The sequence below is a fragment of the Panulirus ornatus genome, chromosome 57 (assembly GCF_036320965.1).
Source record: "Panulirus ornatus isolate Po-2019 chromosome 57, ASM3632096v1, whole genome shotgun sequence".
NCBI lineage: Eukaryota > Metazoa > Arthropoda > Malacostraca > Decapoda > Palinuridae > Panulirus > Panulirus ornatus.
Genome location: NC_092280.1, coordinates 18,048,465 through 18,072,734, shown reverse-complemented (window position 1 = coordinate 18,072,734; position 24,270 = coordinate 18,048,465). Strand labels below are relative to the sequence as shown.

Below are 24,270 nucleotides of genomic sequence, written 5' to 3'. Positions count from 1 at the left end.
TATAATGAATGTTTTTGCTTCAGACTTTTTTATGCTAGTAGTTTAGCCAAGAATGCAGTATATCAAAATTGCAGTTAGCCTAGCCTTAACAGTTTCAAGTTTTTGAAGGAGTACCAGTAGTCTTTAAGTACAGGTACACCACCGATTTTCCAGCAATTGAGGGTTCAGCACCTTTTTAGTCCAGACAAAATTACGTGAGGAACTTGAAATTACTGCAGCCACCAGACTAGTTTACCGGGCAGCCACAGATGGCGTTATGTGTAGGTTGTGCTTATTTACAGTCTTTACACCGCACTTGTTGGTGGTGATACCACAATTCTGTGAGATTCTTAGCTTATTTTGCTTAAATTTAACCCTGGCTATGGCTTCTAAGACATATGAGAGGGTCAGTTGTGGTGTCAAACGTAAAGACCAGTCCATATCGATCCAAGATAAAGTATAACTGTTGAAAAAATGTACCATGGTGTTTCAGCGTGTAAGCTGTGTGTCATCTACAGTATTGATTCATCAACTTTTTATGATATAGAGAAGCAAAGGGAGCTATTGAAATTCTATGCAGACAGCGATTCCAAGAAGCAAATGACGATTAGGGAAACTATGAAAGATGGTAAGATTACTGAGCACGATTGAATGGTGATGGAATAGTTTTGACAGTGTCAGAGTGATGGAGTGGACTTGTCAGGTAGCATGATAATGGACCAGGCTAAGTTGTTCCATAAAGAACTTAAATTACAACATGAGCATGACTATAGTGAAGGATAGATTCAAAGATTCAAGAAGCTTCGTCGAATTTCCATGAATAAAGTGTGCTGAGAAAAGCGGTCTGCAAACCATGAAGGAACTGCCGAGTATGTGGACGAATTTGCGAAACTCGTAGCTGACGAGCACCTCAGTCTTAAGCAGGTGTACAATGTATTTCATTTATTTAAACAGAGAAGAGGTAGTGAAAGCTTTAGGGAAGATGAAAGCTGGCAAGGCGGCAGGTTTGGATGGTATTGTAGTGGAATTTATGCAAAAGGGGGTGATTGTGTTGTTGACTGGTTGGTGAGGATATTCAATGGCTCATGGTGAAGTGCCTGTGGATTAGCGGAATGCATGCATAGTGCCATTGTACAAAGACAAAGGGGAAAAAGGTGTGTTCAAATTACAGAGGTATAAGTTTGTTGAGTATTCCTGGGAAATTATATAGAAGGGTATTGATTGAGAGGGTGAAGGCATTTACAGAGCATCAGATTGGGGAAGAGCAGTGTGGTTTCAGAAGTGGTAGAGGATGTGTGGATAAGGTGTTTGCTTTGAAGAATGTATGTGAGAAATACTTAGAAAAGCAAATGGATTTGTATGTAGCATTTATGGATCTGGAGAAGGCATATGATAGAGTTGATAGAGATGCTGTATGGAAGGTATAAAGAGTATATGGTGTGGGAGGCAAGTTGTTAGAAGCAGTGAAAAGTTTTGATCGAGGATGTAAGACATGTGTACGAGTTAGAAGAGAGGAAAGTGGTTGGTTCTCAGTGAATGTAGGTTTGCGGCAGGGGTGTATGATGTCTCCATGGTTGTTTAATTTGTTAATGGATGGGGTTGTTAGGGAGGTGAATGCAAGATTTTGGAGAGAGGGGCAAGTATGCAGTCTTTTGTAGATGAGAGGGCTTGGGAAGTGAGTCAGTTGTTCGCTGATGATACAGTGCTGGTGGCTGATTCGTGTGAGAAACTGCAGAAGCTGGTGACTGAATTTGGTAAAGTGTGTGAAAGAAGGAACCTGAGAGTAAATGTGAATAAGAGCAAGGTTATTAGGTACAGTAGGGTTGAGGGATAAGTCAATTGGGAGGTAAGTATGAGTGTAGAAAAACTGGAGAAAGTGAAGTGTTTTAGATATTTGGGAGTGGATTTGGCAGCAGATGGAACCATGGAAGCAGAAGTGAGCCACAGGGTGGGGGAGGGGGCGAAAGTTCTGGGAGCATTGAAAAATGTGTAGAAAGCAAAAATGGGTATGTTTGAGGGAATAGTGGTTCCAACAATGTTATATGGTTGCGAGGCATTTGATATAGATAGGGTTGTGCAGAGGAGGGTGGCTGTGTTGGAAATAAGATGTTTGAGGACAATTTGTGGTGAGAGGTGCTTTGATTGAGTAAGTAATGAAAAGGTAAGAGAGATGTGTGGTAATAGAAAGAGTGTGGTTGAGAGAGCAAAAGAGGGTGTATTGAAATGGTTTGGTCACATGGAGAGAATGAGTGAGGAAAGATTGACAAATAGGATATATATGTCAGAGGTGGAGGGAACGAGAAGTGGGAGACCAGATTGGAGGTGGAAGGATGGAGCGAAAAAGATTTTGAGTGATTAGGGCCTGAACATGCAGGAGGGTGAAAAACGTGCAAGGAATACAGTGAATTGGAATGACGTGGTATACAGGGGTTGACGTATTGTCAATGGATTGAACCAGGGCTTGTGAAGCGTCTTGGGTAAACCATGGAAAGTTTTGTGGGGCCTGGATATGTAAAGGGAGCAGTGGTTTCGGTGCATTGTACATGACAGCTAGAGACTGAGTGTGAACGAATGTGGCCTTTGTTGTCTATTCCTAGCACTACCTCGCGCACATGCGTGGGGAGGGAGTTGTCATTTCATGTGTGGCAGGGTGGCGATGGGAACGAATATAGGCAGCAAGTATGAATTATGTACATGTTTATATATGTATATGTCTGTGTATGTATATATATGTATTCGTTGAAATGTATAGGTATGTATATGTACATGTGTGGACGTGTGCGTGTGCGTGTGTGGACGTATGTATATACATGTGTATGGGGGTGGGTTGGGCCATTTCTTTCATCTGTTTCCTTGCGCTACCTCGCAAGCACGGGAGACAGCGACAAAGCAAAAAAAAAAAAAAAAAAAAAAAAGTCTGTGTATGTATATATATGTATTCGTTGAAATGTATAGGTATGTATATGTACATGTGTGGATGTGTATGTATATAGATGTGTATGTGGGTGGGTTGGGCCATTCTTTCGTCTGTTTCCTTGCTCTACCTCACTAATGCGGGAAACAGCGACAAAGTATGATTAAAAAAATGTATAAATGTATTTAATATACATTTGATATTTGTTTAATTTAGATTTCTAGCAGTCCATGGTATACTTTATACATATGGGAGATGTATAATTAGTGGGTTAGAGGTGTGTTGATGAAGTATTATTCGTGACCATGGTTGGTCTGGCACAATGGTTAATTCGGCAAGGCTTTGGAGCCTAGAGTGCCAGAAAATTGATGGTGTACCTGTTGTAGTAAGTGACTTGGTAGTTACATAAGGAATGGGTCTCATTCATTTAGCTTTCATTTCTGAGTTGAAAAGTATTGTAGTCATCTGCAACAACTGGCCATCAGTATTGCTTTAAAGCATTTTAAAGTTTTGGTACCTACATCGCTCATCATTTTCCTACTGTGGAAGGCTCTTTTAAAGCGTAATCAGAAGACTGCTCACATCAATTGTGGAATGGATTTTGGAAGACAAAAGTCTTCTAAATTTATGTGTTGAAGAATATCCTGAGAAAGGACATGGCTGGGAAAAGACCCATGATATTGCAACTTTTTTGAATGTGTTCATTGATGCTGTCAGAGATGGGATTGAAGTCTGTAGTAGAATGGCCTGCTTGCCATCAGAAGAGTGTCAGGGTCTAGGAGACTTGAAAATACTTATGAAACCAGTAAGATGTGGTTAAGAATAAGAGGGAGGAGGCATGGTCACTGTTAACCACAGTGATGAGCCAGTGAAGAAGAGAACTTATCCTGCTCTTCTACAAAAAAGAAAAGAATTCTGATGGCTTAGATTGCCAAGGTGGTAGGTCTGTCATTAGCAAATCATATTCCCTTTTAAAGTTTGCCATATGTTATGGTTACCTAACCTAATGTATTTGCTTCTCAGTTTCTGATGCAGTCATGTCGTATACACAGGCTGTTTGCTTGAGTTGGATTATTAAGAGAAATAGAATTGATTGGCCATTTTCTGAATTGGTGAATATAAGTCAAATGTTACAAGTTTCATCCACCCATGGTACTTTTATCAGCAGTAGTGAGTTAGCATGGCCTACAAGGATGTTGTCATTTTGACTAGACATGGTAAATGCTTATTTTAAAAATACTAAATCAGATTGGCTGTATTGTGGGTGCTCTTGCTTTGGTTGGACACATTTGTTATGTGAGCTAGTATTAGAATCTGATAAGTCAGAAGGCATAAAAGAAATATTTAGACACTTGCCTAAATCAGAGAGTAATCTCTCAATTTGAAACCACTTTTTGAATCCCTGCTAATTATATTTGTAAGGAGTGTCTTATATGCAAATAATCAGGTTTTGGTGTTAAATTACAAAGTTTTAGTGAGCTATTGTATTTGGTCCAGAGATGCACATGTTTGCGTGTTTATTGTAAAACTGTTCACCAATGTCTTGCTTGCATAGGCACATTGGTCCCTTATGTATCAAATCAGTTACATGGTGTATATATTTGCTAGTGAGCTTAAACAGTATTTCAATACAGTTCTTTTATTAGGATATACAGAGTGCCAGATTATTACTCCAACCAATACCTATTTTTTCACATACTTAACCATTTGATGTTTTGAGGGCTATATACTTCAGTTTTAGAGGTTTTATGTACTATATTATCACAGATTATATACTCAGATACTGCATATAGAAAAAGAGAACGAAAAATGCTCTACAATAAAATCATATTGAATCATTAGAACATATTATGTTGCAGTAAGGGTTATTGATTACACAGGTTACTTGTTAGTAATATATATATTACCCCAAGACCCCATTTATGGGGTCCCTGCAGCAACAATCCTGCACCATACAATGGATTCTTTTGGAGCAAGAGGTTCCTTACAGTAACTGTGCTCCTGCTTGTCAACAAAGGATTCAGCCTCACTGAAGGTGACTTTTTATATGTGTATATATGGTGTTACCACAAGTAGTTAGATATTGTTAACATCATGCTCCTCACTTTGGCACCCAAATGCAAGTGTACTTTGAAAGTTGATATGTTTTAGTTTGTCCTGTGCTGAGATCTTCATTTAACCTTTCATGGTTATAATGATTACTGAGAACCTAAAACTAATGACTTCTTTTTTTATTAAGTATATATGATGGCTAGAGGCTGAGTGTGAACGAATGGGGCCTTTGGTGTTTTTCCTAGCGCTACCTCGCACACGAGGGGGGAGGGGGTTGTTATTCCATGTGTGGCGAGGTGGCGATGGGAACAAATAAATGCAGACTGTATGAATTATGTACATGTGTATATATGCATATGTCTGTGTGTGTATATATATGTGTACATTGAGATGTATAGGTATGTATATTGTGCATGGGTAGACATGTATGTATATACATGTGTATGTGGGCGGGTTGGGCCATTCTTTCGTCTGTTTCCTTGCGCTACCTCGCTAACGCAGGAGACAGCGACAAAGCAAAATAATAATAAAAATAAGAAAATAAGTACCAGGAGAGACTGAGTACAGAATGGAAAAAGGTGAGAACAATGGAAGTAAGGGGAGTGGGGGAGGAATGGGATGTATTTAGGGAATCAGTGATGGATTGCGCAAAAGATGCTTGTGGCATGAGAAGAGTGGGAGGTGGGTTGATTAGAAAGGGTAGTGAGTGGTGGGATAAAGAAGTAAGATTATTAGTGAAAGAGAAGAGAGAGGCATTTGGACGATTTTTGCAGGGAAAAAATGCAATTGAGTGGGAGATGTATAAAAGAAAGAGACAGGAGGTCAAGAGAAAGGTGCAAGAGGTGAAAAAGAGGGCAAATGAGAGTTGGGGTGAGAGAGTATCATTAAATTTTAGGGAGAATAAAAAGATGTTCTGGAAGGAGGTAAATAAAGTGCGTAAGACAAGGGAGCAAATGGGAACTTCAGTGAAGGGCGCAAATGGGGAGGTGATAACAAGTAGTGGTGATGTGAGAAGGAGATGGAGTGAGTATTTTGAAGGTTTGTTGAATGTGTTTGATGATAGAGTGGCAGATATAGGGTGTTTTGGTCGAGGTGGTGTGCAAAGTGAGAGGGTTAGGGAAAATGATTTGGTAAACAGAGAAGAGGTAGTGAAAGCTTTGCGGAAGATGAAAGCCGGCAAGGCAGCAGGTTTGGATGGTATTGCAGTGGAATTTATTAAAAAAGGGGGTGACTGTATTATTGACTGGTTGGTAAGGTTATTTAATGTATGTATGACTCATGGTGAGGTGCCTGAGGATTGGCGGAATGCGTGCATAGTGCCATTGTACAAAGGCAAAGGGGATAAGAGTGAGTGCTCAAATTACAGAGGTATAAGTTTGTTGAGTATTCCTGGTAAATTATATGGGAGGGTATTGATTGAGAGGGTGAAGGCATGTACAGAGCATCAGATTGGGGAAGAGCAGTGTGGTTTCAGAAGTGGTAGAGGATGTGTGGATCAGGTGTTTGCTTTGAAGAATGTATGTGAGAAATACTTAGAAAAGTAAATGGATTTGTATGTAGCATTTATGGATCTGGAGAAGGCATATGATAGAGTTGATAGAGATGCTCTGTGGAAGGTATTAAGAATATATGGTGTGGGAGGCAAGTTGTTAGAAGCAGTGAAAAGTTTTTATTGAGGATGTAAGGCATGTGTACGTGTAGGAAGAGAGGAAAGTGATTGGTTCTCAGTGAATGTAGGTTTGCGGCAGGGGTGTGTGATGTCTCCACGGTTGTTTAATTTGTTTATGGATGGGGTTGTTAGGGAGGTGAATGCAAGAGTTTTGGAAAGAGGGGCAAGTATGAAGTCTGTTGGGGATGAGAGAGCTTGGGAAGTGAGTCAGTTGTTGTTCGCTGATGATACAGTGCTGGTGGCTGATTCATGTGAGAAACTGCAGAAGCTGGTGACTGAGTTTGGTAAAGTGTGTGAAAGAAGAAAGTTAAGAGTAAATGTGCATAAGAGCAAGGTTATTAGGTACAGTAGGGTTGAGGGTCAAGTCAATTGGGAGGTAAGTTTGAATGGAGAAAAACTGGAGGAAGTAAAGTGTTTTAGATATCTGGGAGTGGATCTGGCAGCGGATGGAACCATGGAAGCGGAAGTGGATCATAGGGTGGGGGAGGGGGCGAAAATTCTGGAAGCCTTGAAGAATGTGTGGAAGTCGAGAACATTATCTCGGAAAGCAAAAATGGGTATGTTTGAAGGAATAGTGGTTCCAACAATGTTGTATGGTTGCGAGGCGTGGGCTATGGATAGAGTTGTGTGCAGGAGGATGGATGTGCTGGAAATGAGATGTTTGAGGACAATGTGTGGTGTGAGGTGGTTTGATCGAGTAAGTAACGTAAGGGTAAGAGAGATGTGTGGAAATAAAAAGAGCGTGGTTGAGAGAGCAGAAGAGGGTGTTTTGAAATGGTTTGGGCACTTGGAGAGAATGAGTGTGGAAAGATTGACCAAGAGGATATATGTGTCGGAGGTGGAGGGAACGAGGAGAAGTGGGAGACCAAATTGGAGGTGGAAAGATGGAGTGAAAAAGATTTTTTGTGATCGGGGCCTGAACATGCAGGAGGGTGAAAGGAGGGCAAGGAATAGAGTGAATTGGATCGATGTGGTATACCGGGGTTGACATGCTGTCAGTGGGTTGAATCAGGGCATGTGAAGCGTCTGGGGTAAACCATGGAAAGCTGTGTAGGTATGTATATTTGCGTGTGTGGACATATGTATATACATGTGTATGGGGGTGGGTTGGGCCATTTCTTTCGTCTGTTTCCTTGCGCTGCCTCGCAAACGCGGGAGACAGCGACAAAGCAAAAAGAAAAAAAAAAAAAATAATATATGATGGTGGTGGAAAGGAAAGTATGCTTTTGATGGTGGTGCTACATGTCCATTCTGAAATATAAGGCTGATATGATGTACACCAAAATCTTTTACAGGCTGTTGATGTTGTTGGTCAGGCAGGCAAACCCAAGACCATCACTGGATTCCAGACACATACAACACCTGTTCTTCTGTCACATGGAGAACGCGCCGAACTTGCTACAGATGAATACATACCTCTTACACCAATCATGGAAGGCTTCGTCATTCTCAAGAAAAATCCAGATTTTGATACTTAGGAGAAATTTGTGGGTTAGGCTTTAGTATTACATTTTTATTGTTTTTATGTAATGTTTAGATCATAAAATCGTAAATGTTAAATGCATATATGTACTCTATTTTGTACATCACTTCTACAGTTTGTTGCAGTTCATATTAAAAAATGATCAGGAATCACATAAATCGGTTTTCTTAACATGAAAAGGTGGTAGTTTTAGTTTTGGTGCATTCTTCTCCATAAAGTTGTATTTTCTGTCATCAGGAAATTGCAGTCCCCTTTTATTCAGAAGAATTGAAGCAAAATTGGAAAGTTACATGTGTGATCAAGAACTGCTGTTTGTGTTGTATGAATTCATGTAATATATGTCAGTTTATATTTAATAAATGTAAAATGAAAATTGCTATTTGTATCCTGTCATTTATCCGTTGAATATATGCAGGGGTAGCAAGTAATCCCAAGATACAGAGCAGCTTATCCTTTTCTCAATTTCCAGGTTTAGGGATGGGTATCCTAAGTCTGCAAATGAACTCCCACAATGGAAGTAGTAGAAAAGGGATTGTTTTCAAAAGAATATCAAGCTTTCTGTCTGTAATAGGGAAAGTTTTACACTAGTATGTTTGGTTTTCTGATTACTATTTGTGTTATGAGAAGAGCCTAATGCTCAAGATACCCTAACTGTATCCATATGTAAACTCATTTCCTTTAATTATTTTGAAATTTTTTTTCCTATGTGTCTGCTCATTCTTTTAATTGGCATTTGAGGTAGGGTCCAGTATGCATTTTTGTTTTTTTGGTAACATTTGGTCACAGCATTGAAGAGTCAGCAACAACACTTGAAATATATGGTAGTAGTATTTATATTTCACATTTGTATGGCTTTATATTAAAGAAGCAGAATTCACTTGCTTACAGACAATAATAATCTATCTAATAAGGTTAAAGGTATAGAATGAGGTTTCCTCTAGTATGCCCAGAAAGGAAGTAGGAGTATGGAAAGATAAAATTTGAAAGGAAACAAAAAGATGACATTACAAGAAAAATGTGTATATGTATGGATTTTAAGGTTTGCTAGACCTCCAAATGTGCTGTGTTATGGATGTTACTAAAGAAGTTAACCACCAGCAGAAAAAGGAAACCGAGCTCATCAACATACTTACACTGCTTTTATTTTGACATGGATGTAAGTACTACACTAATTTGATTATGAGAGTATCCGTCAATGATTTATACGTGTGCATGGTGTGCTTTGTGATTAATTTTTGTCTGTAATAGGGAAAGTTTTACACTAGTTTGTTTGTTTTCTGATTACTATTTGTGTGTTATGAGAAGAGCCTAATGCTCAAGGTGCCCTATCTCTTTGTAACATGTCTTTACTCTTCTGTATATACATACATTTATATCCCCACCTAAGCCTGGCGCCCATTTATTGATCAACCCCAATGGAAGGATGAACATCTGGGTTGAGTATAGACTGGCCGTTGTGCCCAATATTCAAACCCAGGCCCATTTGTTCCTATCTTTGTGCGCATATTCATACTGTATGGGGAGTGAGTTTTACTTTTGAAGGGCCCCTGCTCTTGACCATAATTACACCCTTTTAGATTTTGTGTTCACATAAACCAAATCCCTATTCGGTTTATTCCATTCATTCACCACTTTTGTACAAATAAAAAAAAAAAATGCATCTTTTCAACAAGTTTCTTGTGTAATTTGTGGTTATATCCTCAGGTTCTTGTGTTCATACATTCTCTGAAGAACTGTTCACTGTCTGCATCATAATTCTGGTTTCCAGACTTATTTGTTGTGATCACGTCACCCCATGCTGTTCCCTCCTCAATAGTGTGCTGATTTAAGGCTTCCAGTCTTCCCCTGTAATAGCTTTCTTGATTCTAATACCATCTTTGTTGCCTTCCTCTGGACCTTCTCAATTAGCTCTTTGTGCTCAATTACTGTGGAGACCAGACCTGCAAATCATATTTTAGCTTTGATGTTCTGTAGGATGTGAATTGTTTGCTCATTTGTTTGCTTTCCTTTTAGACATTCTACCTACATGTTCAACAGATTTCTGCACATCTGTGGACTCGCTTTTCAGCAAGCATGCCTGTCCGTATGTCTGCTTGTCTGTCAGCATGACTGCGGACTTTGTGTGTTTATTTGCTTAACATTTTCAGTGTTTTGGAATTCAACTTGAAGAAAAAGTCACAAGGTAGTGAAAAGGAAAATCTAAGACAAAGCATATTTGACTGCTGCCGTAGATTAGTACAACTTAGGCTTTAATTATTACTGTTTGTGTTGCAATAGTGTGTGTATATATATTTTTTTTTTTTTTTTTTTATACTTTGTCGCTGTCTCCCGCGTCTGCGAGGTAGCGCAAGGAAACAGACGAAAGAAATGGCCCAACCCCCCCCCCATACACATGTACATACACATGTCCACACACGTGTATACATACCTACACAGCTTTCCATGGTCCACCCCAGACGCCTCACATGCCTTGATTCACTCCACTGACAGCACGTCCACCCCTGTATACCACATCGCTCCAATTCACTCTATTCCTTGCCCTCCTTACACCCTCCTGCATGTTCAGGCCCCGATCACACAAAATCTTTTTCACTCCATCTTTCCACCTCCAATTTGGTCTCCCTCTTCTCCTCGTTCCCTCCACCTCCGACACATATATCCTCTTGGTCAATCTTTCCTCACTCATTCTCTCCATGTGCCCAAACCATTTCAAAACACCCTCTTCTGCTCTCTCAACCACGCTCTTTTTATTTCCACACATCTCTCTTACCCTTACGTTACTTACTCGATCAAACCACCTCACACCACACATTGTCCTCAAACATCTCATTTCCAGCACATCCATCCTCCTGCGCACAACTCTATCCATAGCCCACGCCTCGCAACCATACAACATTGTTGGAACCACTATTCCTTCAAACATACCCATTTTTGCTTTCCGAGATAATGTTCTCGACTTCCACACATTTTTCAAGGCTCCCAAAATTTTCGCCCCCTCCCCCACCCTATGATCCACTTCCGCTTCCATGGTTCCATCCGCTGACAGATCCACTCCCAGATATCTAAAACACTTCACTTCCTCCAGTTTTTCTCCATTCAAACTTACCTCCCAGTTGACTTGACCCTCAACCCTACTGTACCTAATAACCTTGCTCTTATTCACATTTACTCTTATATATATATATATATATATATATATATATATATATATATATATATATATATATATATATATATATATATATATTTTTTTTTTTTTTTTTCAAACTATTCGCCATTTCCCGCATTAGCGAGGTAGCGTTAAGAACAGAGGACTGGGCCTTTTTCGGAATATCCTCACCTGGCCCCCTCTGTTCCTTCTTTTGGAAAAAAAAAAAAAAAAAAACGAGAGGGGAGGATTTCCAGCCCCCCGCTCCCTCCCCTTTTAGTCGCCTTCTACGACACGCAGGGAATACGTGGGAAGTATTCTTAATCCCCTATCCCCAGGAGTTTGGTAAAGTGTGTGGAAGAAGAAAGTTAAGAGTAAATGTGAATAAGAGCAAGGTTATTAGGTACAGTAGGGTTGAGGGTCAAGTCAATTGGGAGGTGAGTTTGAATGGAGAAAAACTGGAGGAAGTGAAGTGTTTTAGATATCTGGGAGTGGATCTGTCAGCGGATGGAACCATGGAAGCGGAAGTGGATCATAGGGTGGGGGAGGGGGCGAAAATTTTGGGAGCCTTGAAAAATGTGTGGAAGTCGAGAACATTATCCCGGAAAGCAAAAATGGGTATGTTTGAAGGAATAGTAGTTCCAACAATGTTGTATGGTTGCGAGGCGTGGGCTATGGATAGAGTTGTGCGCAGGAGGATGGATGTGCTGGAAATGAGATGTTTGAGGACAATGTGTGGTGTGAGGTGGTTTGATCGAGTAAGTAACGTAAGGGTAAGAGAGATGTGTGGAAATAAAAAGAGCGTGGTTGAGAGAGCAGAAGAGGGTGTTTTGAAATGGTTTGGGCACATGGAGAGAATGAGTGAGGAAAGATTGACCAAGAGGATATATGTGTCGGAGGTGGAGGGAACGAGGAGAAGAGGGAGACCAAATTGGAGGTGGAAAGGAGTGAAAAGGATTTTGTGTGATCGGGGCCTGAACATGCAGGAGGGTGAAAGGAGGGCAAGGAATAGAGTGAATTGGAGCGATGTGGTATACAGGGGTTGACGTGCTGTCAGTGGATTGAATCAAGGCATGTGAAGCGTCCGGGGTAAACCAAGGAAAGCTGTGTAGGTATGTATATTTGCGTGTGTGGACGTGTGTAAGTACATGTGTATGGGGGGGGTTGGGCCATTTCTTTCGTCTGTTTCCTTGCGCTACCTCGCAAACGCGGGAGACAGCGACAAAGTATAAAAAATATATATATATATATATATATATATATATATATATATATATATATATATATATATATATAACGATCCTTTTTCTAGTAGCTCCTGCAACTGAGGGATGCGCTACTTCCGGTAGCAGAAGGAAGGACTCCCTGGGGTTAATTTCCTTAACTATGGTTTCACCGAAGGTAAGAATTCACATCAAACGGGCGGAGTACGGTAACACACACACACCCATCCACCTTCACACACACACACACACACACCTATATATATATATATATATATATATATATATATATATATATATATATATATATATATATATATATATATGACATTGTTTCATCGACATGATAAAAGTTTCCATGATTCAAGCAACGTTTATAAATCCCAAACCATATTTGACGCATTATCCCCTTGATATTCCTTTGTTTGCCGTCTGAACATAAGCAGTCCAGATGTGAAACGTATCATACAGAAATTTTGTCCATATCATCGTAAAGCTGGGTGAAAATGTTGTAATAATGTTTACAAGCTCGAGCATCAAGAAGTTAACTGGCATCACCTCTTTTGCGTCGCAGATGCAGCGTCCACTAAGAGGAGTGCGATAAATTTACTTCTGCGCAGTTATGCCACATTTTTGTGTGTGTGGGTACCCAATTACTGTACGCCAACACAAAATGGAGTACCCTCAATTATTGTCTAGATATGACTAACTTATTAGCTAGATAATATTTGTTGCAAGTAGATTAAATTTAATGAATGATTTCGTTATCCGATTTTGAAATAAGTGTACACGTGGCACCACTGCAGAAATCCGAAACGTAAACATTGGGCTGCTGTAGTGACCGATCAAACTCTTTTAATATCAGAGATAAATGCATACTGTTTGTGATATGAAGGTCTAGCCTGTGTATTATACGTTTTGCCTTCAAGAAATTTGAATTTAACTACTTTCATCCAATGAAATACGTAAAATGGTTTATTTAATAATGTGAAGCAAGAAGCCGGCCGGCAATGTTTGACAGCGAATACGGGGAGGTAGTGCAGTCGTTGGAACCAACCAAAACACAGCTGACATAAATCCTTTTATTTCCTGATCTTAAAGACGATTGCGCTAACTCTTGGTCAGATATGAATCATTATATACATAAACCTGAATTTTAACATATAACACTAATATGAAAGTATTTTATTACGTTGTTTTAGTGAACGTTCTTTGTTTTGATGGAACTAGCTATCCCGGCATGCTAACCAATCAGAAAACTGGGTCAGGGATGCGCGGACCAATCACATTCCAAGTTGGAGGTCACGTGGTTTTGTTGTTGTTTGTCAGCTGGGCCGCTGGAGCCGCTCAGCTGATTTCACATTCAGTTCCACGCAAATGTATATCGCGAGAGGACCTGTGTGCGTCTCCACCCTTATGGGCATATATGTTTCCCATAAAGACACTTCTTGGATTGTGACGTAGCAGTGGGAGTCTGTTGAGCTTTTTGTGACCGATTGATACCTTTGTGAACTGGCTGTGTATATATAAATATTTTCTTAAAACTTAAGTGTTTACAAGTACTTAGTGTTGTTCACTGCCAAAATACTTTAGAGGGATCGTCACTCGAGTGTTCAAGATGTCTACTGGAAAGCGTTTAGCGAAGCGTTCTATTCTTGGGACCCGTGTGGCATGCTGCTTGGATGATGGAAAATATTATGCTGGCGTGATTTGCGCCGTGAAGACTGTAGATGATGGTGGACCGACGGTGTACTCAGTACGGGTAGAAGGCGAGAGACGATCGAGAGAGGTTCGTGAAAACGACTTGGTGGGAAGTGGCTTCACCCCAGTAGCATCTGTCAAACTGCGGGCTGGCCAACGTGTATTCATAACGCACAATAACCGTGAGGTTTCTGGCAGCGTTCTTTATCATCGGCCCAACATTGACGAGGTCCTCATCTCTGTCGTCAGCCCAGAGGTATGTTATTAATTCCCTTCTTTCTCTTAAATAAAACGTACCTTTCCTGTAGTGATAGCGCGTAAATAAGTACTTTATTTATGCATTTAACAACTCTTTCCACTATCTGGACCTGCCAGGATTGCAGAAGTGTATGACTTTTCATTCAAACTTCAGTGTGTCAGGTAGTGTTATCCCCTTGACTTTTTTGTTATTTTGACTCAAATGTCAACATGTACCTTCCATATTTAGATACCTAAGACTAGATTTTATATTTTTTATTTTTTACTGATTATGAAGCATGCTTCCTTTGTTGTCACACTTCCAAAGTGACGGTGCTCTTCCGAAGTCTTTGCCAGCTCTTGTGACGGTGTACAGGTAGTGAAAACGTGCTTTAGTAAAGAGAATAATATTATTTAAGTGGTTGGTATTGTAATCTACACAATTCGATGTTTATCCTGTTACATATATATATATTGCTGGGTTTGATAACTGTCAACAGCTCATGGTGTTAATGCCAGAATCCGTACCATACGTCTCGCTGAAAGCATAGTTATAGGTACCTTGGTATGAGTTGACAGTTGCTTGCAGGGCGAATTAACCATGCATGATTACCTATTTCTGTATGCACGTCTTACAGGCATGTTACCACATGTCAGGTATCGTTTGCATTGTTTGCCATTTTCTTGCCATATTACTTTAATAATAGCCAGGTCGTTAGATTACCTCCATACCCCATTATTTGACACAGTGCACCTCCGCTTCAGAAAAGTTGTGCTAAAATTGTTTGTTGGTCATCTCCCGTTTTTGACGCCTGCCTAGACTTTCATAAAACATATGATGAATACTTTGAAATATTTCTATTAGGTTATACTATTAAGTTATGTTTAAGTTAAGAGTGAAGTAATTTAATAAGTAGTATGCAAAAATGAAAACTATAAAAAGAAAGAGAAGTTGGCAAACCTGTTGAGTAAGAGGGAAGTTAAAAAAGAAATGGTTGTTCAGATCAGAAATAAGTTGAGGGATTATTCTTCATCAAAACCCATTAAGATTATTCGTTTCCTTAGACATATACATGGATTTTAGAACATGTTTCACATAGACGCTTAAAATGAGAACGGTTTAAGCAAATGGCGATTTTGTCTTCCTTGGTGAGTTCCCTGTGTATTTGAAAGCTTTTAGAAACCACAGATATATCATTATGAGAAAGTCCTTTGTATTCACAAAACGTAACAGTATGATGGAATGATGATCTTATATTTAAGGTCGGAAGTAAACATTCACAAAACATGAATTCATTAACTTGAAATGTCTAGCTTACCGCAACCCTTAACAAAGTTGGTGTGACATTTTTTTTTTTTTTTATTACTGCGTTTGTTTTCGGAATGACTGTATGTTTTATCCACCACGATTGCACTTTTTTTCTATTAATCCTGCCGAACTTAATAGGACTGTCTATTTCGGTGATTATTTTTAGTTTGCATCAGACCTCTTCCAATGGTTTGTTGAGGGACTGACCATCTGTTTGGCGCAGGTTCATAAATAGATTCGCTGGACGAGTGTGGTTGAGGAGGGAAATATGGACGACTATTGATTGATGAAGCTGGCGCCTCATTGGTGTGCCTGTCAGGTGTGGACTCTTCCATCGTGGGCCATGTGAATGAATGACTCGTTTTAGTTACTTTCCATTGTGATCATCAGAGCATAGCATAACATTTCATTGATTAGATTTCGATAGTAAAATGTATTTCTTTGTTATTTCTGAGATGGATTCTATCGAGTGTGGTGAATGTGAGCACTTGTTTCATCTTTAGGTAACATTAATTCCGTTCTCATGACTTTCACCCCTGCAGTGAACTTCCATTTCGTTCTCCTCGCATACATTCATGTTGCGCAGTCTACCCTCTTGTTTGGAAGTTGAAGCTCTGTCATCGTTCATGTACCAAGTAGGTTATCCAACACATTGTTGCTTGGACCCGTGTACAGAATTCTCCATTAACCCACCACTCCCGCATGTCCAGTCTAGGTTTGCGGGGATTTTTATTTTTTCTTCCGAGGGACCTGGGAGAGCCACCTGAACTTAGTTCTTCAGCCTCTTGTGAGATTGTTACATCGGACTAAGAATTGCCACGATAATTTGAACAACAGCACTGCAATAAAACAGCTAACGTTAGTAAAATGATTTTGGTTTAGATGTGTTGCTGACAACAGAGACGATTTTATGGCTGGCAGGTGCAAGAATGGCATGCCTCTAGTTTCTCTTTGGCCAGTTAGCTCACTTGATGGAAATTAACATTTCGATTCACTCGAATTTGTGGGTAACTTTTACCAGCCACCTTTTGTGGACCAACGAATCTTTATTATATGCCTGGGATGAGGGTGATGTTGACGGCCGGCTGGTGACGTTCACCGATGAACAACAAATGGGTAGTTTTCCGCACTGACTACGTACAACATGTAAGTTAATGAGGTGTTATAAGTAGAACTTGTGTATCCGTCAGCCAAATTCTTTACGATTCCATTAAGATTCTTTGTCAGGTACCCTTTCCTTTGTATGTAGAGGCGTCATATGAGATGAGATGAACTTTTTTTTTTTCTTAAAGTGTGCATTACATAAGGCAGTTCGTGGTTTCAAGTGAAGCCCACCAAAAAAGGAACGGGCACATCACGAAGTGAAGATCTCATGTTCAAAGTAGACGTTGATTTTAGGCTTTTGTTCTGTATGAATAGTTTTTTGTCGGTTTGGTTCATTTCTAATTTTGTTGACCTTGAACGGGAAGGTATAGAGGAATGAATGTTTGTATTCATCTTAAATTTCATGGCCTTTGTAGGAATATAAAACTGAAATTATTTATATGTATGGAATTGAACAATTTTTTTTTTTTTGTCCGAACAATTTTGTACTGTTTGGGAATCCCTCTTCATAATCCAAGCTTTGTGTTGGTGGCTGACCTTACCGCCCTGGTGTGACCTTGAATGTGTTGATTGTATGACGCACTGCTCAACTTTGACCTATGACGAGACGTCTTGTTTCCATGCCAGTGTAAGATCGTTCGATTTGTTAGAATAACTTTGTGATAATTGGCAACTAACAGACATTGTGTCTGTCCTAGCCAAGACTATCCAGTCGCAACAAGATAAGGTTTTTGAGTTGTTACAGTGAATATTTTTTTTGGTATTATATATATATATATATATATATATATATATATATATTATATATATATATATATATATATATATATATATATATATATATGTGTGTGTGTGTGTGTGTGTGTGTGTCACGCATTCCTGCTTTTGTTGTCAAAATGGATATCATGTTTGTATGCTCTATCTTCTGAATGGGCCTTTCAGTTATATCTACCTAACTTTTCACTCCTTTCATGTATTATGTATAAGTTCCTCCTCCTATAGCCATTGTCATGTGTCGACGTCAAGTACTTGGCTAACGGCTAACACGGAGAGGAAGGTGGTCCCGGCCAAGTAAGTGTTGACTAGGATGTTTGGGGCTCTTACCTGCTCCTTGTACACGTCGTTCCCTTGCGTACTACCTTGTGTCATTACTGTTACTCTGTTTATCAGATTTAATTACACTCTGCTCTGACTTATGTATGTAAAGGTAATGATGGAGTGAAAGCTGTCTCCCGCTATCGGCTTCAGACATCCTGCTGCTTATCATCAGAAAGAGAAGGTTGTTAATGTTTCTGATATTGCAGTTGTTTGTCATATAAGAATCAGGTTTTCTCGAAATTTCAAAGATCTTTAGCTTACCAATATAGTTTATGATTTTTTTTTTCAAGGAAACTTACTTAAGGAAAAAAAAAAAAGCAGGTTAAACACCACCTGTTTGACTTAGGTTTTGTACATGAAGGCAATGAGATATATAAGTTTGACGTTTCAAAGTCACTGTTGTGCCCCCCATCTTGGACTATGTGTTAGAATTTGGTCACCCACTATGTGGAAAGATATAGAATGGAGAGAGTTGTAAGAGAGGCGAGCTACCAAGATGATTCTCGTCCTGAAAGCCAGCTTAACGAATTGATATACTCCGGTTTAACGAGCTACTTACTGAGGGATTTGTTTGCTGTCACTGGTATTGGATATAAACTCGGGGCCAAACGTTTTACCTCAAATGAGCTGAAGTACTGTTCCAAGAGGGTTGTTATCGTATGGAATGATTTACCAGTTAAGCGCACTGGAAGGCAGTACCATAGATACGTTTAAACATATATCTGATTTTTTTCCTCAATACATGACTGTCATCATTTGTCAATCGTTAGCTATACGAAAAATTTACGTGAATACTTCTTTGACATTTCTTTATTACTTCTTACTCTTATCACACTTATCCATGAGCTTTTATTATTATTATCACAGCCTCGTTAGGACCCATTGGTGTGTTGCTGTTAGAATTGATTTGTATTCATCTTTATGAAGATGGACGTACATGTGTGTGTGTGTGTGTGTGTGTGTGTGTGGACTGGTAATGAACAATTCTCGTAGTAGAGAGGGAGTGTGTGGTAAGCAGCCACCAACCAGGGAACTCGGGGAAGTGTCATTGGTCCTCCCCGCGTAGGTATTTGATGGCTCATGATGGTTGCTCAATGTCTTTTGGCCCTGGTGGGTCGTTTCTGTTTGCCTCACCCACATGTACTACGGCTGCTGCTGCCATTCATTCCACAAATATCCAATCTCTCTCCATCTTTCACATCACTGTACATCACGTAACCAGCATGTCTTGTACTCTGTGACTACATTCTCCTGCGGTCAAGTGCCAGACGCCAGCCATGCCTTTTGACAGTTTCTCGTAAGTACTACTAAGAAGTAAGTATTATACCTTACACTCTATCTCCAGCGTTCTGTTGGTCTTGGAATATCCACCTACCCTTGCATTAATCTGCCACCCTTCTTCGTTACCACACCAGAAGGGTAGCCAATCCTAATTCCCATAGTTTATCATTATCATTCATGTTAGGTAAGTGGAACATGTATACAGTGTGTAGTCCTGGGGATATTGATGCCCAGAAGAGACTCGTTTAAGAGTCGTTATTACAGCACCATATATAGGTACCATGAACCATCCGGAAATGACCCCAAGGGTGGCCGCCTGAGGGAAGGGTGGGTTGAGTTTGGAATGATGATTCCATTAGTGACGAGCCTCGGGATCGATTAGTGTACCAGTTAACATAAAAGAGATTCAGGAATATATTTTTTTACGTTGAAGGCTCCAGTCACGGGCCAAAGTCCACATCAAGGCCGGGCCTTAATTGTAATATTGAGAGAATTATGAAACGGAAAGAGAAAAGACAGGGGAAAGTATTTACGTATATGAGAAAGACCTGTTTTGAAATGTGTTAGATCATAGCTAATGTGAAAGACAAGAGAAGGTAGAGAGTTCCAAAGCTTCGATGTGTAGAGGAAAGAAGCAGTTATCAAAACGGCCCACTCTTGAGTCGCCGATGGCCACACAATCATGTGACGCCGCAGGTTGCCGAGTATTGCATGGTCTAGCTAGTGGTGGGAGCACACGCTAGCTCTGGAGCAAAAAACAAAGTAATACCTATAGAAGAGGGAGAGTGAACCAACATTTCGACGTAGGGCAAGAGGGTACGTTTGGAAGTTAGTTTGGGACATTTTATAAGTCGGACCGCTTTCGACTCAACCCTGTCAAGTAAGGAAACAGAACTAGAAGCACCCCAAATGTGAGAGCAGTACCCTATACAAGAACGAATCAACCCGCTGTATAAACGAAGCAGCAGAACAGGACACCCAGTTTCTTAGAGGCAGACTTGGCTATTCCCGTAATGTGGGGTTTCCAAGATAAAGTGGATGTTACATTAATACCAAATATGTTTATTGAGTCGAGGGATAATTACAGAACCGTCAAATTCAAAAGATATTTGGACAACAAAAGTTTTGTGGGCTACTTTGACACGTTCGGAAAACTGTGAGGTCTACCACGATTATCCGGGGCTATTATTATTACCATCGAGGTTGACATACATAACCATTTGATAAACTTATAACTTGCTTTTTGTCTTCATACCTTACTAGGAGCTGTTGTGAGGAAGGAAGGAAGGAAGGAAGCAGACCTTTTTTCATGTGAAAATATAAAGACATTGGTTGTAAAAAGAAGACAGAAAACAAGACTAACGATAAAAAAAAGTAGAATATAAGAAAAAAGTAGTTAAGGGTAGGTGAGCTTCGTAAGAGTTCCTTTGAGAACAGCGACCGGTTGGACTGGTGCTGTTGGACTCTCTCTCTCTCTCTCTCTCTCTCTCTCTCTCTCTCTCTCTCTCTCTCTCTCTCTCTCTCTCTCTCTCTCTCTCTCTCTCTCTCTGTAGTGTAGGCAAGCCTCGCTCCTTAACGTTACCTTTGTAGAAGGAACAGTTGACATACCTCCAAGGTTCCAGTCATATCACTTGTATTTTATAAGTAAATGTCATGATTTCTAGTTTACGATCTTTGTAGATTAAGTAAGATATTTTAGTTTATATTTTCATAATATGTTAGAGGAGTACATTTAATGCACCGATGAATTTATCATGCCAGGAAACCTGTTTGCTCTGGTGAGCGGCGGAACACACACACACACACACCTACACCTCTGGTTGGTTGTGTATCTTTCGAGTCTTGCTCTGTGTACTAGAGGTGTCCTGTTGCAGGCCTGTTGTTCCTGCTGATGGCGGGGTAGATCAGGTTACACGGTAAAACTACCTTCACTTATTCCTGCTGGTATTGAACCATTTTTTTTTTCTTTTTATTTAGGACTTTGTGATGTATCATTTCATCTCGTATTAGGAAAGTTACGTGAAGAGGGAAGATAATTCGATGGTAATTACTTATATGTAATTTGAAAAGGTTAGGCTTGATTGCTCAAGTGGGTAATGATTTTTTTTCTTAACACAGTACGAAAAAAATTTTGAGTGGGTTCTGCTGGAAACTGTTTATTGTGTTGTCAAGAGAAGGAAACGCACCATACTTTTTTCATATATTTTTTTTCTGTGTAGGTTATTTCTTGTGTCTCAATCTTTGCTCAGTTTCCATCCATGTCAGGGTAAAGCATTTCTGTGTTAGATTTAGTGAGAAAGTCTCGACAAAGTGGCTCACGATAGCCGACTGCTTACGTGGAGTGAGAGGGGCTCATGTCAGCGTAATTGTTGGATAAAGTGAGAGGGCACATGCTTGTGTATCATGGAGAACGTACACGCTAACGTGACTGCTAGTAATAGTGAAGGTGCTTATGCTGGTGTTGATGCTAGTGTTGCTGGAACGAGACCAGTGATGATATGCGTTTTCACATCGCGCTTGCATTCTAGGTGGTGTCTTTCACGTGAGATCACGACTGAAATAGAAGGATAGGAGGTAGAGGTGTGTCGTGTTCCAGCCAGGTGCTCCTGCCCCGCTTCTAACGTTGTTGAGCGGGCGAGTGTGTGCTCTCGGTGTGGTGTGTGTGTGTGTGTGTGTACAGCGGGAGCCAAGTAGCGTGCGGCGGCGGCAACACTCTTGACATAAATTCTCCAATGATGACAGCTCCGTCCTCGATACGCGCTCTGCCATCATACAAGCAACTTAAAGTCGTCGCCTCAGCTCGTAATCTTAATGAAAAGTTCAGATAGCCGTAAGAGCCGCGAGATTTTTCTCGGTAACTACCGACACTGCCTGCATGAGGCTATGTTTATCGTAGGGTATTGGTTTCTTAAATGTTGTGTGTGGAATTTCTTTCCCCCTCCCTGTCTTTCACAGCGCCGTGTATCTGTATGTGGGAGGAAGGAGGTGCTCTTTGTTTAGTTTAGTGGTTATGGAATGTAGGCCGGCGACCCCAGTCTTGTGACATCACTCACGTAGCGATTTATTCCTTTCTTCACCTGTGTACACGCAGAGCACAGGTGCGGAAGAACAGCAGAATATCTTACGTGTATTAGAGAGAGAGAGAGAGAGAGAGAGAGAGAGAGAGAGAGAGAGAGAGAGAGAGAGAAGAGAGAGAGAAGAGAGAGAGATCCCTCTAGCCAACCCAGTGGTAGAGAGGGCATAGTGCTTCCGTTCTTTGCAACCAATGGAGAGAGGTTCCCACATCACGCCACAGTTATTTACAGAACGGTTAGGTTGAAAGAAAAAATATCCTGGACCACATCTAGGGGTTACTGTGGCTGTTGTAAATATCCTGGACCACATCTCGGGGTTACTGTGGTTGTTGTAAATATCCTGGATCACATCTCGGGGTTACTGTGGCTGTTGTAAATAATACCTTGGTAGTCAGTGTTAGGAAAATACCATTCATCCTTCCTTTTGGAATTATAAATTTTTCTGTATAGGCCAGACAATTATTTACTAAAATCTCAAATTTTTTCTAAAGAGGTAAGGAGCAATAAGTGTTTTATTATCACTTACAGGTAAAGAATGTCAGGTTTTCGTGGTATTTCAAACATTGACACATGTTTACAGTGGTGTCTGTGTTCCCTGCCACCTTCACAGTCCTTGGCCTTTGGTTGCAACTGTTGATTGTATTAACTCTGACGTCAAGGGAAGTAGTACCGTAGGAGTGCTGAAGTGGTGCCCTGAACCATCTCATGTTATCCATGTTAGGGTTGCTAATCTTCCTAACATTTTGTTATACAGGGGAAGCTGCCAGGTAGTTATTGATTTTTCATTTCATACATCATATATCTGTCCTGCTTTTATACCTATTTCAAGTTTTCACCTTTTTTTTTCGTAAAACCTTTTCTTGCTCTCATTCAAAAGCTATCATCGAGGAGGACTGCTGTCCATGACTATAGCCTTCGCTATAATCTCTTGTTTACTTCCTTAATTCTCTCTCTCTCTCTCTCTCTCTCTCTCTCTCTCTCTCTCTCTCTCTCTCTCTCTCTCTCTCTCTCTCTCCACCCTTGTCTGTTAGACAAGTCGTTAGTTCCACGTACCCCGTCCACTTCTTTCCAGCCTCACCCCTTCCCTGTAACATGTTTCCCGTAAGTACTTCCTTTCCTTAGTCCACGCTGCCCCTTGAGCTCTGACCTTCTGCTTGTGGCTCTTCCGTCACCCTCCCTCCCCACGCCTCTGGTGGCTTCGGTGTATGCGAGGCGACTCCGCCTGGTCCTCCCCAGGGCTGCGAGTGAGGGGCTGCTCAGAGGAAGTCTTTGTGTTCGCCATTGAAGACCCTGTCCGGTCTGGGCCTCTCCTGGAAGTTCCTGGAGTGAGGGAGGGGAACCAAAACAACCACCACCACGCATCTCCTACATCAGTACCACTGTTACTACCCATTTTCTTCACTATCACTACTCGGCCCTTCCATGACCATTACTGCATCCCAGCCTTTCCATCACCATCGCTACCCCCACCCAGCCTTTCCACCACCTTCACGACCACCACCCAGCCTTTCCACCACCATCGCTACCCCCACCCAGCCTTCCCACCACTATCGCTACCCCCACCCAGCCTTTCCACCACCATCGCTACCCCCCACCCAGCCTTTCCACTGCCATCACTCTCTTCTCACTGCCCAGCCTCTTCACCACCATCACTACTTCCACCCAGCCTCTCCACCTCCCTCACTACCATCACCCAATCCTCCCTCCCCCCACTATTATCACACCCAGCCCTTCCACCGTCACTATTCAGCTCCTCCCTACGCCAGTAACAGCCTAGCTTCTCGCCGACCTCACAAGGACACCTCCCTACTGTCAACTATATATTCCCTATCCTTCCTTGGCTTGTATTGTGGTTATTTATTTTTGCCAGCGTCGTGTGCAAGTTTTCTCTCTCTTGCTGTTTCCTTTTATTTCGTTTCGGTCGTTAACTTATCTCTGCCAGTATCGCTGTTCGTCTTGAATTTCAAATTGCTTCGCGAGTTGTTTTGTTTCGCGGCG

The 24,270-nt window shown here is 40.8% G+C and overlaps 2 protein-coding genes across 3 annotated transcripts in view; both read left to right on the top strand.

The window, feature by feature from the left end:
- The window catches only part of Rpn1 (regulatory particle non-ATPase 1), a 62,630-nt gene extending 54,156 nt beyond the window's left edge, over window positions 1–8,474 (top strand). The window contains exon 15 of the mRNA XM_071694508.1: window positions 7,910–8,474. Within this exon, the coding sequence (XP_071550609.1) occupies window positions 7,910–8,092 (183 nt within the window). The 3' untranslated portion in view covers window positions 8,093–8,474. The remainder of the gene's footprint in view (window positions 1–7,909) is intronic.
- A 5,359-nt stretch (window positions 8,475–13,833) lies between these two features.
- The window catches only part of Glut4EF (Glucose transporter 4 enhancer factor), a 272,519-nt gene continuing 262,082 nt past the window's right edge, over window positions 13,834–24,270 (top strand). The window contains exon 1 of one of the 2 annotated variants that reach the window (XM_071694507.1): window positions 13,834–14,425. In XM_071694507.1, the coding sequence (XP_071550608.1) occupies window positions 14,087–14,425 (339 nt within the window). In that variant the 5' untranslated portion in view covers window positions 13,834–14,086. The remainder of the gene's footprint in view (window positions 14,426–24,270) is intronic. The other variant, XM_071694506.1, reaches the window with a different exon arrangement.